Raw genomic sequence first — 15,251 nt, 5'->3', positions numbered from 1 at the left:
TTTAGTTTTAGTCTGCCAACATTTACATAATGTAACGTTAATTTTAACATAGCAGTCTTGTTTCTTTCGCAAAGATTTCAAGAAACTTTCCATATTCTTTGGTAGAACAGTGAAACATTCTAAAATAAAGTAGTATTTTGAATTGTCCCCTGAATTTTTCTTCATTGTTATTTTAAACTATGTAAATCACAGACTGTATCTTATGCTTTACCTTGCGGCTAACAACCAGAATTGCTGTATGTTCTAATTATGTTTTGTTTTTCCCTAAAAGAAACCTATAACAACGGTGGTCGCTGGGTAGTATTTACTTCCAAATCCTCTTTTTTTTTCATGACTACCTAAGTTGCCGTACTCACAAACAAGCAGAGAATGTGTCAGGCTCGCTTCCGTTTCGATTTTGTTCTACGAGCCCCCGTCCACAGTGTCCACTGACTGTATTTAATCCCATTTATTCAGTCAGTATTTGTGGTAAATTGTTGCTGACTGTGTAATTGTGAGTCCCTTGCAGGACGGGCACTAGATCACAGCCAAGTTTCTCACGTTGCCATGCCTTTGTTAGAGATTATATTAGATGTAGTTGTCCAGTATGTAGATTACCACTAGATCACCAAAGTCGCTGGAGACATGAACAAACTTTTTAGCAGTGACAACGTCCTCATATTGTTCATGTTTGGATTTGCAACTCAGGATGGTTTCTAGTTCCATTAATCTGCTACAGGTTTGTGCAAGTGAAAGAATGATATGTGATTAAAATGAGCAGTTTTAAACTCTGAATGATAAACCAGGTTAGATCACTGTTGCCGAGTGAGTTTAAAAAAAGAAGTAGGTCACCGGCCAGACATCCTCACCAAAGAGCAGGACAAATTGTCAAGCTTTTCCATCGTGACATGGAGGAACTTGGGTTGTAGCCAAACAACAGCTTTTTAACATCATAATTTAAACTTCTTATTAGAACTAAAATGTTCGTCCTACTGCCTGTTGTCAAACTCCGACCTTACCTCTGACGTACTTATTACACCCTATCCTTGTCAAAACAACCCTTTTCCTCAATGTTTCACCAACTAACACCCTTGAGAAATCGCCCACCAGATTTCATGGTCATAAAAGTTTAGCATGTGTGATCACCTCCAGGCTACCGCAACACCAACCTGTTAAAGGTGTTTCATTTAAAACATCAAGCTGTTTTATCCATGGCAGCTGGACATTGAAAGTGGCAGGATACAATTGCTTAAGGGAAAAACTAAAATATTTGGGACTCATTTTCTCATTGTGTTGCAGGAATAATAAAAGGTCAATCCCTCTTTTTCATCTTAAAATTCAATACATGCAGTAAAAAGCAAAGTATAATATGGACACACTGGAAAGAACGAAACACAATTTTTCTGTCCTTTTCGTGAACTGTTTTGCACAGTCAGGGGTGGGGAACTGGACGGATTCTTTTCATCAGTTGGTGCCAGTTTTCCTTCTGCAATGCCACATCATCAACAAACGAGAGACCTGTGCCCCCACTAGTGGACAACCTGTGTATTGTAGTCTAAATTCCGTACGATGGACCACAAGGCGCTATAGTGCAGCACTCTAACAACACCGCTACTTTTGTGTGTATTGCAGAGCAAACATGGCAGGTGAGATCACGGGACGATAATCCTAAATAACAGGACACATTTGACAATGTAAATAGACAAATATTTATTTTGTAAATATTAAAATAAACTACGGAAGTCTTAATATAGAGTGACACAGCACATTTCATGTTTGACAATCAACTGCATAAATCTGCATCTATATATTCTACATATTATTATTTTTGCAATCGTGTATTATGGTGATTACTACTACTACTACTACTAATAATAATAATAATGATAATAATATAATAATAATAATAACATCAATAATAATAATATGTAATTGTTGCATTTTATTTGTGCAAATATAATCTATATAATATTTCCTAGGGACATAACTATACAATCCTTACTACATTTAGAAATTTACTTTAATGTATAATTTTAATTTATTGTAAGAAAGGCAAAATATGATCTATACATGATCTAATCTGAAAAAAAAACAAAACAATAAACTAATATTCCCTGACTGTTGTGTTTACTGTCTCTAGCCCTGTTTAGCTGGAGATCTTGAATGAATGGACAACATATTAATGGACAAACTGCTATGCAAATTATTATTACGATTATGTCCCAAAGGAGAAATTGAAAGTCTGCCATTTCAAATAAAGTTTCTATTAACTATCTGGAGAGGGTGAGGAGCTTGAAGTAGTGGTAGGCTCAAAGTAGAACTGCTGCTTCTTTGCACTGAGATATTTTCTGGTATGAAATAGACTTGTGATAGATACATGTGACATGTGACATGTGTGAGATGTGACTTGGCTGATATGGGAATTGCCCAGTTTTGGAGTGGAGCAGGTTTATGGGGAGAGCTGGCCATCTTTACTTGGCTTCTGCCCTGTCACCCGAAATAGATAGATGGATAGAAATGCATGCTAGTGTTTGTGAAAAACATTTTAGAAATAGTTGTTGAGCCAGTAAATTCAGCCACCTCTTAAGTGAAGGACACAGACTCAGGCAGTACCTTGGAGAAGAGTGCTCAATTATTGATGGGCGTAAAAGGCAAGGCAAACACGTACATTATCTCAGACCATGGGCAAAGCAAAAGACTATCATTATCAGAAGCAAAGGGTGGGATACCAAGTTCAATAACCGCTTCTCAAGTACTATGTTTTGCATATTTCAACTCACTTTTTTTTTTCTCATAGCGCTGATGAGATTCTCAATATACATTTGTAGCTCTGCTGAGATCTGGAGCGACTCAAAACACTCATCCCAAGCTCCTTCTTTTGAGATATGGTGACTGAGGGCCTTGAAGACTGGCTGGGTCATTCCATATCAGCCTGTGCAGGCATCACTAGGCACGTAGGAGTCGATTCATTATCTCATATAACAATAACAAATCACATTACAATTGTTACACGTGTAGATTAAAGTTGAAACCTAATACTTGGTCACAGTCTTGATGTAAAAATCTTAAATACTAATTCATTATTGTTATTTAATAATGTCAAAAACTAAATAATTACTGTTATTGAATTTGTTGATTTATGTTATGTTTATATTGACATTTATTGAATACTAAAATGTCATATCATAACTTCATATTCCCAGCGCTTGCGTCATATCGAATGCAAATGAAAACCAAGGATAAAATGATAAGAAAAAACTTTGCCAGGAAAGGAAACCTGACCTGTTGACATGCTGAAACATTTCAGTCAAAAATCCAAAATAAAGTTTTTTTTGCTTTTCTCTTAACTAATCTAGCATCTGCATAATGCAACACAAATAGTATAAAGATGCAGCTGATAAATGCACTCCCGGTCTTTTGGTATCGTAATAAAAGAATGCACGGGACTAGAGACTATAATAAATAAAAACCTTTGAAAAGTAAATAAGAAATTTTAATAAAAGTAAAAGTTGGCGTCGAGGTTTGGACTAGCTCGGCCTCCGTATCCAGAGGAGGCGGAGGAGAAGATGACTGCTCCTCTTGACGTGGAATATTTCCGTGTAGACGATGGAGCAGTAGCAACGTGTAGCTCTCTGCTATTAACCTCAAATCGAGCTGGGATTAGGCGCCGAATCCCCCTCAGATTTCGGGTTGGCAGCAGTCGCCGGACAACAACACGCCGATTGCTTTCTCCTCCCCGGCTTCCCTGCTATCCGCTACAATCATGATAAAAGCCATTTTAATATTCAACAACCACGGAAAACCGAGGCTTTCTAAATTCTACGAGCATTATGTGAGTAATTGTTTTTGTTAAACGCCTTTTTTCAGGTGCGATCACTTCATTTTCCCACAGTTCTTCCTCCCACTATTGTTGCCTGATGTCCCCTTTCCTTGCGGGGATGAATAATTGAACGTGCAAGATGAAACTGAGCGATCCCGTTGCCACTGGCTGATGTTGTTCTCGGTGTTTGGGTCACATGACTGGAATGACGCCCTTGTGAGAAACTCGTGTTCCTGCAGCTGCCTCAACTCAACTGTCGTTTTATTTTAACCTGACACACACACACACACTTTTTCTGAGCGTCTGTTTCCACATGGAAGCTTATATAATATCATCCAGTGGTCAAGCTGTGCTGGCTTGTTCTCATAATTGGATTTATGTCTTCAGGTTGGCCGCCTGCCATTCCTTCAATATTGCTCTGAGTAACAAGGTGACACAGATACAGAGGCGCTGCCAAAACTGATATCCTGTAGATGCTCTGGTTTCCCAGACCGCTACATAGTCAATTCATTTGTGCAGCAAACTTAAGGCCTGGGGGCCAAATCTGGCCAGTCCGGTCATTACATGTAGCCCTAAATGCTCTTTTACCTATTAAAAGTAGTTGGATTGTGGAAGACCAAAGTGTTTTAGCTTCACTGTTTAACAGGCTGTTTACTGGCAAGCTGAAGTCACAGCAGTGACTTCTGCTTTCATTCATCGTCGCCACAAAAAATCACCCTTCTCTTGTTGCGGCCAGTCTCTCCTCCCTCCGAAATTCTTGGACCACCACTGATTCTCCTCTATATGTGTCCTAGCCTTGTCGACGAAGCGTCCCTGTAAAGCGCCGACTGCAGCTCTGTGATCATGTCTGTGGAGGTGTTTCTCTCTGAGATAAAACTTTCCTGACCTCATCATGACTGGATCAATTTGCTGCTGATGAGGAAATCTCCCTTAAACACAGATGTTGCTTTTGAAATCTGCTCACTTCCTCTCCACTGAGTCTCGGCCATGTGCTGTGATGCCTGTTGTGGTCTGCCTTGCTGACCAGTGATTTGATTTAAAGTCATTTCCACGAAACAAGATTAACTTGAAGAGATTGGGATTTGGTTTGAAACGGCATGCTGTACATCCGTGTGTCTTACTAAACCGATGTCTGCTGGCAGTGTCACGTGACCCGGCTCTTCCTTATGTCAGCTTTTTGACATTCAATTTACTTGTTGAAAATGGCAGATTATGTGATTTAACAGATTAATAGATGTAGAGGTTGAGGTGGAAGAAAGTGACATGAAGTGCAGAACGAAGATCGATGGTATTAGACACGAGATGCCTCAGGGTTCAACCCTCGGCCAATTGCTCTTTATCGCCAGCCGATTCTCACGCTTACCTTTGAGGTTGTGATTTTGCTGATGATGCTGTTTTATGCTGACAGGAAGTGATTGCTTGCAGATCTTTAACATTTCAAACATAGTTGCTTCATTAGTGCTCTCTGCTTCAAGCCAGCAGCACATATACTCCGTTGCCTGTAGCCAAGAGTTTTTGTTTGAGCAGCACAAACTATGTGTTAGCATACAAATCCTGTTCATTCTCTGCTTTCAGTAGATTGAGCTTTTGGAGGAAGTGACTGATATGTTGTGCTTATTTCACAGAATGAAGACACAGAGCAGCAGATCATCAGGGAAACCTTCCACTTGGTCTCCAAAAGAGATGAGAATGTTTGTAATTTCCTCGAAGGTGGAATGTAAGTCTGCGTTGCCCTTTGTGTTTGTCTATTTTAAATGAGAAAAAAATGTTTTTTTTTAATTTCTCACTCCCAGGAGTGTTATTTTAATAAAGCTATTGCAGTTCTGTTGCCACCTTACAGGAAGGAGGTTCACGAGATAATCAAGTGCTTTGTTAATGACCGTCGTCTCAGCGCTTGTTTGATGTTCATCATTCATGAATGAGGAACAAGGTGTCAGTTTACACAAGTGTACTCGGCCTGCTGCAGCCTCAAAGGATACAATTACACGCATGCAGCTGTCTCAATAAGGATGATGCATCACACAACTTGTCGGACTTATTCCGTCAAGCCATGTAAGCTTTTGATTTCCAAACTTGTTACGACACGTTTTGTCATTGTCACCTCCTTTGATGAAGCATTATGCATTCTCAAAAATGCATCATAATGTAACCAAAGTTGCAAAATTAGGCCTAATATTCTGAGAATTGTGACTATAACGCTGCTCCTATATTTTCAAATCTATTATATTTAGATAGATCATAGTGCAATATAACTGCATATAATATTCACTACAACAACACAAGTAATGTAAGAACGCATCAAACAATCGTATCGGCAAAATAACATCCGTGATTCAGGAAAGCCGTGTACCAGCACATTCTGACCTTCAGGATCTCCTTAGACTGTGGTTTTCTTGTTTTCCCCAGGTTAATCGGAGGATCAGACTACAAACTAATCTATAGACACTACGCCACGTTATACTTTGTCTTCTGCGTGGATTCCTCAGAGAGTGAACTTGGAATTTTAGACTTAATCCAGGTAAAGGCTGGCAAGTTGACATTGTTAATTTGTTTAAACCAAGTGTTGTTATACGGCGGAATTTCTCTGTCTTAGGTTTTTGTGGAAACTCTGGACAAATGTTTTGAGAACGTCTGTGAGCTGGACTTGATTTTCCATGTAGATAAGGTAAGACGTTTTCCCTTCTCTGCTGTGGAATGGATGTTTTTTTTATATTTGTTTTCTTCAGTAACTGAATCTTACACAAACATAGATCAACAAAGTATTTTTTTTAAGTTTGTATTTACCAGATATATTTAGCATAAGTTTACAAATTATGTTTGCGTGGAAAAGAACAGCTGTTTTATACTATCCTACAAAAATGAGAGATGCCACGTATAGCAGGTCACTTATATCTGTCACACATCATCACAGACTGTCTTGAGACCAAATTAACCATTAATGTATAAAAAATTCACTGAAGCATCTATGCAGTTTATTTCTCTTTAATCCTCTTTATGAATAAAAACAAATCTGGCTCACATGTCTTGAATATTCTAACGCGAGCTGATGTCTATGCATGATTTTCTGAAACATAGCCTTCAATTTTTTTTTTTACTTTCAGAGATTTGCTTTGACTTTGAGAAGAATAGTTCATTTAAAATACTATTTTAAAATAATTTGACTTCAACTGACTCCGTAAGATGTATGTTTATAAAAGATTTTGATTCTGATTTGCTTCTTACAATGCAAAACATTATATTAATCCTACAATATAAAGTTCTAGTCTTTCCACTTCAGTACTCAGTAGAATGCTTTTCAATGGCAACAACTAATCCCAAATGTCCAAGAAGAGGGAAAGTCAATGGGGACGTGAAGATAAAATACAACTAAAAGTTTGGGGTGTCTTTTGTGTAACTGTGCTGGTGGAATTACTACATTTTGTCAGCAGACTACAGGTAATATGGTTTTTCATGTAATATTATTATGCTCATTCTCTAATAAAAACACAGTTACTAAACTTTGAAAAATGTTTTTGGACTCCAAGCTTAACAATCCCTCACGTCTCAGCCTGCTGAGTCACAGTCGCCTTGGCAACGTCCAGGCCGAGACTGTGACCAGCTTAGACCGGGCAAATCTAATCAAGCAAAGGGCTCGCTGAATAACGCAGCATTTTAATGGAATCTGTATTCATGGCGATGCGCTTACAGGTCCACAACATCCTGGCTGAGATGGTGATGGGCGGCATGGTCCTGGAGACCAACATGAATGAAATCATCACTCAAGTGGATGCCCAGAACAAGATGGAGAAGTCGGAGGTAAGCTCGACTTGACTCGCCTCGCCTCGCTTCTCCTTCTCTTCCAAGTCTTGTATGAAGTTTGCAGGCATGTGTGTATGCTGCACCCTGCATGCTTCTCTCCAGTGACCCTGTGGACGGTCCCAACCTACTCTTGAGTGTTGACTCTCTTTATCGGCCTCTTGCTGCTGCACTGCTCCAGACACAAGACATTCCCTCCTATTCAAATAAAAGGCAGGAACATGGTCATCAGTTTTGTCCCGACTATGGCATCTCCTGTATGTGTAACCATTGGAATCATGATATCATAATATCAATCTTATTTGTTAGGCCTGGTGACACTGGACCCTTTATTGTGTTATATTCATGTGACGACTGCTTTGCTTTTCATATCGCTTCTGCTTGCAGAAAACATTCAGTATGGTTTTGGAATCTGACAGCCAGAGACAATTTCATGGTGTGAGTTTTCATTTGTTGCTGCTGGAAGCAAGAACAAATGTATTATTGAGGGCTCTTTAGTGAAATCATGTGTCAGTCGTTGTTGGAAACAACTTATCTCTAAAAATAATGACCTTAAAATGTGTGGAAAGCACTTGTAGCTCCTCGGCTCTGCTGTGGTCACTACCACTCTCCACAGCCACTAACTGAAGTCCCTGTGTTACTCAGGAAAAGGAAAATGAGCTCATCTATTGTGACACTTCTAATGGTTCCGGGATCACCTAGAGACCTTGTGGAAAACCACTATGATCAACATTTTTTTTAAATAAAATCAAAGCAAGTCAGAAATGTCGTCAACATCTCGGAACACAAACAGATCACTTAGCTCAGCAGTATTTATGAAAGACATTTTTTTTGGGAAGCAGAAGAAGAGCTTTGACTGAACTGATGGGAAGTTTCCGTCACAAAACTTGAGGCACTTTTGGCCACAGATTTTACGATGCTGATTGGATGGATTTCTGTTAAATTTCCATGCGATTGGACGGTCGCTGCCCCACAGCAGAATGTAATGAACGGGAATGTAATGGTTAATTATGATTGTACCCTTTCAACACTCTCTTATGCTCATAATTATCTCGAAAGGTGAGAGAGGTGCCCCACAGTTGCCGACGTCTTTGTTCGTCAACTACTTGCAACTTTCCAGACCTGCAGTTGCACAGCTAGTCATAGCTGGCTCTTGGAGAGGAAGTTACCTGTGAATAAACAGTTTATTTTTTTTCTTTTACCGGTACACACCCTTTTTATTGTTTTATAAACAGTTTTTCATCAGAGCTGCTTTTGTCTCCCGCTTGTTGGACCTACCATCGACTGCTCCTCTCAACAAGGACTTCAAATCATAGCAACATTGCTGGTATTTTGGGAGAATTTTGAAACAGGATCTGTCTGACTGCACCATGTGGTCCATGATAGGTCCAGCCACTTTTTTTTTTTTCCTTGTGGAGAAACTGTATCTACTTGAACCTGCTTTAACATTCCTCATTCCCCTTTTCCTGATTCTGTCTAGTTCTTTCCATTCTTCTCTCTCTTTCTCTTTACAGACGTTTATCTTTCAGTCTACCAGGCAGGACAGGTAGACACAGGTACTGCTTAATCTACAAACAAGTACTTTAAGTTAAGTTTACTCCCCCCTCCGTCCCGTTCCGAGTCTTCTCATATGGCCCTCTCATGGAGTAGATCGAGAATTAACACACCAGGAATCTTTCATGATAGACCCAAAAATGGAGCCGTTTGATCTGAATTAGAGCATGAGATTGTCAAGATGGAAATCATGTAGGTCAGCGGAAACTTTTTCAGAACCCCTTCATGGATGCTCATGGTGTGGCATGGGTAGCATGGCGGTCTGTGGGATTCCTCCCTCTGTCCAAACCCACATACCCTCTTTTGCAGTTTAATACCAGCAAATACTTGCTGTAAATAAACACAAACAAAACAGATAAATATCCCTCTTGTGGGAAAGTTACAGACCATGTGCACGTTGCCCCCACTGAATTCCACGTTTATGAACAGAAATGTATTGAGCAGACAGAGATAAGGCCCAGATGGACAGAGGGAGAGGGATAACAAAGCAGACAGCTTGAAGATGATGATGCAGCTATTTACAGTTAATCCAACATGATCATATTTAGTCACGGCCACGAAGTGAAAGCCCAAACGTGGCACAGATCCCTTACTTTGAATTCGACCTAAATTGACTTCCTCTCTGCATTTATTTACTGAACACCAATTTATAAGACTAATCAAATTAGCATATTTAATCTTAGTATTTGCTTGAATGTTTGCCCTTCCTCTTTATAAATGGCAGTGGTGTTTAGTCTAGTGCTCCACGTTCCACTTCAAAGACGACTGTAACAATGTGTCTATTAACTGTCACCTTCTAATGACCCTTAAGAAAGGGCTTTTTCTGGAGGATGGCGAGCAAGAATTACCCATTTATTTATCAAATACTAGCTATAGTGATATATAAAGAAAGACCTGTCCCTGCCCAGCTGCTGCTCTGCTTTGAGACAGACCTGGATTTAAAGCTTGTGCTGCATCAGCACTCCCGACCATACTTGATTCATGGCACAGGGAGGAATTCCCACATGACAAGCAGTCTATTGAAATAGCTCCGGGAAAGTAAATGGACTAGATAGAGAATTGCATTCCTGGCGTTCTTGCTATCACATAACACCTCCCAAAAGGATCCACATAGCAGGAAGGAATTTTGTTTGCTCATTTTTTGGGTCTGTCTGCCTAAGATTCACTTGTGGGATCTCTAAACACAGTGATTCTCAAATGTTAGGAATATATTAAACTTGTTAAAGTGTGATATCGATGCATAAAATGTGCCGCAACTGTCATTGAGGTTCCAAATTTATTTCAAAACAAGTCACATTGAGATTCATTGTGTTTGAGTGACATTACTGCCCTTGTCCTTTAGTCTAGAATCTCCACGAGAGCGAGGCTGACACCCTTCCCTGCTATCACTTCTGTGATAATAATGCAATATTTTTGCTTCCCTCTAACAGAACTTTAGGCTCCAGTATAATGACTACTTCAGCGTATTGCAATACTTGTTGGAGAAAAATGAGGAAAAAATTATACTTATATCTCCTCCGATTCAATACCATTTTCGCCTTCATATCCCATATTTTTCTGCTTTACCTTATTCTCCCAAAGCTTTTATTGGGCCTCAAGAGTCCGGTGGGTTCACCTTTAGTGATGCTGCCTTCGGTCCACTGATGAATGCTCAATACTGCTACCTTTAAATTAATGAATGAATCCGGGACAAGATGTCCTCACAGTTAATGAATAATTGGCTCTGGTTGTGATGTTAACCATTTGAGAAAATAATGCATGTGCATTTTAAGCTATGAAGGCATCTGAATGTACATTTTGCACATGTGTGTCTGTCACAGTAGCTGTTGGTGCTTTTGCATTGTGTCAGCAGTTGTGTGTCCAGTTAGTTGTGTGTTGTGGAGATGTCTGTCGGGTGTCCACGTCGAGATGTTTGTGACATACAGATGCACGATTTACTGCATTGTGCCTTATCAACTTTCATGTCTGTCTGTAGGCCGGTATTGCAGGAGCGCCCGCTCGTGCTGTGTCGGCGGTAAAGAACATGAACCTACCGGAAATGCCCAGAAACATCAACATTGGTGACATCAGCATAAAAGTGCCAAACTTACCTTCCTTCAAATAGTGGCAGCGAGATCCTCGACCTGTAGATGTCAGCCAATGTTTACTGTGATGCAATCTGTGTACCAAAACCTCAGCTCACGGCGTTTCGTCAGAGGTGTACATCTCAAAAGTACTGTGTGATCAAAAACTCCTCAACCTGTGTGTCTTTGATTGTTTTCTTATTCGAAAGAATGTTCTGCTCGTTTTGTTTGATTCTGTCTGACAAGTAAAAAAAGATGAAGTATTTATTTATCAACGGTACATTCCTTCTGCCTCGCTGGAGGTTCGTCTGTGGCGTTCAGCTGCTATTGTTGAAGTCATTTCACTTCCTCCGGTGGTTGGTTGCTGAACACAGTCCTGTGGTGAAGTTAGCCAGGAGTTCCTCAACCAACGTTTTTCTGACGGAGCTGATTCACTGAAATAATTGAAGTCACTCAACATCTTATTTGTGAAACCAAATAAAACATTAAAGGTTATTGTTATATCGCAGGAATGTATATATCTATGAAGATCTACTCTGCTTTACTTTTTTTTAAAGATTGCATCTGAATCTTGATTTGTGTTTTATCAATCAATTTTGTTCATGAGTTGAGCATGATTTTTTTTTCTTCCTCCTTTTACAACATAATAAACTGTTGAAACTCAGAAGGTGTGTCTGTTTTTTTTATTTTTTTATGTCATGATTTCTCTCTTTAATTTTGCATCATCACACTGGAGTTAGCTGAACCTCTAATGTGCCTGTACAGCTTACAACTTGTAACATTCAGGTAACAGCTACTTTATTTCGCTGGTGTTGCTCATTTTAAATTAAATAAACAAATGAGTCAAATGTCAACCGTATTGCTACAGCTTTCGAGTACACTATAGGGTATATTTGTACATTCTTGTTATTATTAATATCAGCAATTATTATTATTAATAGTTGTTAGATCTGTCACTGTAGTAATTCTTTCATCGCATGCAGAGTAAACTTGTGATTAATCGTAAATTTAGAACAGATAGAGAGTGATTAATTTGCAACTAACCGCAACTTTGCTGTTGGAGATTAGTAATATTTTGCTATTGAAAACCCTAATAGTAATAAATCCATGCAGCAAGTAGCACCTTTTGATTCAGATTTTAAGAAGCAGGATTGAACATAAAGATGAGATTTACATAGCTATTTATAGAGGAAGCCTTGCTCGCTTTAGTAACATGTGGAATGAAGTAACTTGATTCTCAACTACATCAATAAACAAAGGCTTGTTGGGTTGCTGAGGTGAGGAGTGTTGTATAAGGATAGTTTCTAGGCTGGAAAGTCTCATGAAGCTTGGCTGTAAAACTGAGAACACCGCCACACTCTTGTCACTGCTTAAAGGAACAAGGATGAGTTTGTGTTGCATGTGTGTCATGTTTTGGTGCAGTCAATTCAGAGCTGATTTGGCAGCCATTTTAATCAAATTATGGATGAAGAAAGTTTTTAAATTTTGACTCTGCAAACTACCGAAGCAGTAGTTGATGTAGGATTCCTTTATTATTTTGCTGACAACATTCGGGAACACACTTTTGGGGAAATAGGGCCACAACACACCAATGCGATTCCATCATTCCTGCTTGTGCTGTTTAGGTCCAATCTGTACGTGAACTGCTGCTGGGAAATAGTGGGTGCACTGACGATCATTCAAAGATGTGAAATCAAATGCTGATGTTTGGTCCTGACCCAACTGCTTTTGTATCCTTAAGTGATTTATTGTGGAGAGGGCAAATGGTGTTTATTTGCTTCCTTTTTTGTAAAAAAATATCTTAAGATTTCACTGCAGTCTGTCTGAAGGCTTCAGCTTCTGATGTTTTGTAACATTGACATAATATTTTAACCCAACCTTTCACACCAAACCTAACCATCCAAAACAAATGGCTAACCATAACCAGGACTCTTAACAAAAAAACAAAAAATACAAAAATACAAAACTCCCAATACACACACACAACACACACAGACGTAAGAGATCGGTAATATACCATCGATTCAACATATTTCATATGAAAAAGAAGTTATTGATGTTTTTGCAGCTGTCACAATTTATGCAATTAAAATATCGACTTAATATGAATACTGATTACCAATTCATATATTGCCTACAGAGTTCATTTAAATGGACGTATTGGATCGCTTCTGTCCTCAAATTACAAACTGTAACTAATTTGTTTTTTCGCCACTTTCCCTTCTGACCGCGGAACTACTTCGAAAGGGTCGTTACGCGCATATTTACGCAGGCTACGGCTGTGTGACACTGACAATAATATTCCACTAAAATGTAAGACAGTTTGTTAAATAATAAATTGAGCGGCGTGGATCATTTATATACGTACATATATGTTATTTTCCTGCACACTAGCCACGTCAATACGCTGACATGTGGTCACGTGACGAGTCTCGTGACAGAACCAGGAAGACATAGCAAGTGATGCTGCCGCATATCTGACTACGATATTGAGACTTTGTTGATTACAAAATGTGTTCAGTAATAAAGGAGACGCAAAGGTAAGTCGTAAATATTGTCAAGTAAGAAAGAATGCGTTTAGTTGACGTTTAAAGCCGCACGTTGGTTGTCTTTGCTGTCGTGACTTAACATTCAACTTAAAAAAAACATTTTTAAATTAACAATTACATCAGCAGCCATATCAACAGTCAATGTGCATGTTCAATAACAGGACACATAATATACGTTTACGTTATTGCTGTAAAGAGCTATTTGTCTCTAATGCAGGTTTAAAAGTCACCAGTGACTTTGACAAGATCAATACAGTTGCCAATTCTTTCACAACTGCCTTTGATATTTCTTTTTTGGTAACAGCATAAAAGAAGCAGTGGTCATCATCAACGGGATTGATGTTAACAAATACTCAAGATTAATCTCACGCATCATACAGAAGCTGCATCTGAAGGTAAAAACTGAATCTGAAATTCTCTTGGTATTTTAAAACATGGATAATTGGCATAAATTTCTGTTGTCATTTACAACCCTGATTGTTTGTGATGTTTGCAAAGCATTGTTTGTATATTATGCTAATATTAGAAACTACAGCTTTAACAGTTCTGCAATAGATCACTTTTTTTGCCTCAATTACTCTTCGTAACTCATGGGAAATTAAAAATGTATTTTAAAAATCGGACAGCGGTGAAAACTGAACTGGATCCCCTCACTTGATACCTGACCTGACTGAAGGTGAATGGTGGACTCACAGGACATTTTTTTCAGTTCAGCAGCATAAAGACAAATCATTTTTCTGCTGATACAGCATGTCAATTATAAAAAAGAAAAAGAAACACCCCCACCCCCAGAGAAGCCCAAGCAATGCTTGCCTGTTAGTAATAGTTTGTATCTACTGTACGTTCATTTATGTATGTCACTACTTTCAGGGGGAGCGAGCATTCAGTGAGGAAGAAGAGCAGAAACTTCAGACTGCTCTTTCATTGGATAAACAAGCACTCAACTTGGTTCTGGAAACCTCTGCTTTTATTTTAGAGCAGGTAAATGTTTGTTGTTGGACTTCAAATTGGTCAATAATACGTTCTGCATCTGTGTTGGCTCAGTATTGTTGAAACCATTGTAGTTAATTAAGTACATATTTATTTGAATTTCACTTGACTGTCCAGGTGAATCAACACATGAAAAGTAAAATCTATTCCTCTACAGTAAAATGAATGAAAAAAACAGTTTAATAATGAGCAGGTACTTCCAGCTGGGGTCGCTGTTGCTTTTCAAATGGCTACACAGAAACACCATTTGTCTCCGTGTCCTCCACAGGCAGTATATCAAAATGTGAAACCGGCATCTCTTCAGCAACAACTTGAATCAGTTCACCTGAACCCAGACAAGGCTGAGGTGTTCGCACAGACCTGGGCCACATCTGGTCCGGAGCTGGTGGAGCGACTAAAGCAAAACATATTTGCCCCAAAGAAGGTAAGGCTCCATAAAGCATGGATTAGTTTAGACAAGACACGTACTCAAAATAAAAATAAAAGGTTAACAAAAAAGAT

General features: G+C 39.0%; 2 protein-coding genes across 3 annotated transcripts in view; both read left to right on the top strand.

Moving 5' to 3' along the window:
- The first annotated feature begins 3,546 nt into the window (after positions 1-3,546).
- LOC128763021 (AP-3 complex subunit sigma-1) lies at positions 3,547-11,866 on the top strand. 2 transcript variants are annotated; one of them, XM_053871724.1, is made up of 7 exons: positions 3,547-3,811; positions 5,425-5,516; positions 6,206-6,317; positions 6,393-6,464; positions 7,487-7,594; positions 9,109-9,150; positions 11,124-11,271. In XM_053871724.1, the coding sequence occupies exons 1-6, from the start codon at positions 3,743-3,745 to the stop codon at positions 9,142-9,144; spliced, it is 489 nt and encodes a 162-aa protein (XP_053727699.1). In that variant the 5' UTR covers positions 3,547-3,742; the 3' UTR covers positions 9,145-9,150; positions 11,124-11,271. The 2 variants fall into 2 exon arrangements, with proteins under 2 accessions (XP_053727699.1, XP_053727698.1); XM_053871723.1 differs by lacking the exon at positions 9,109-9,150 and having other exon boundaries at positions 11,124-11,866.
- A 1,776-nt stretch (positions 11,867-13,642) lies between these two features.
- Positions 13,643-15,251, top strand: part of commd10 (COMM domain containing 10) — a 52,773-nt gene continuing 51,164 nt past the window's right edge. Inside the window, exons 1-4 of the mRNA XM_053870928.1 lie at positions 13,643-13,751; positions 14,065-14,155; positions 14,631-14,741; positions 15,019-15,174. Of these exons, the coding sequence (XP_053726903.1) occupies positions 13,723-13,751; positions 14,065-14,155; positions 14,631-14,741; positions 15,019-15,174 (387 nt within the window). The 5' untranslated portion in view covers positions 13,643-13,722. The remainder of the gene's footprint in view (positions 13,752-14,064; positions 14,156-14,630; positions 14,742-15,018; positions 15,175-15,251) is intronic.

The sequence above is a fragment of the Synchiropus splendidus genome, chromosome 7, assembly GCF_027744825.2.
Source record: "Synchiropus splendidus isolate RoL2022-P1 chromosome 7, RoL_Sspl_1.0, whole genome shotgun sequence".
In the NCBI taxonomy this organism is placed as follows: Eukaryota; Metazoa; Chordata; class Actinopteri; order Syngnathiformes; family Callionymidae; genus Synchiropus; species Synchiropus splendidus.
The sequence above is the reverse complement of the archived record's forward strand: the minus strand, read 5'-3'. Positions and strand labels throughout refer to the sequence as shown.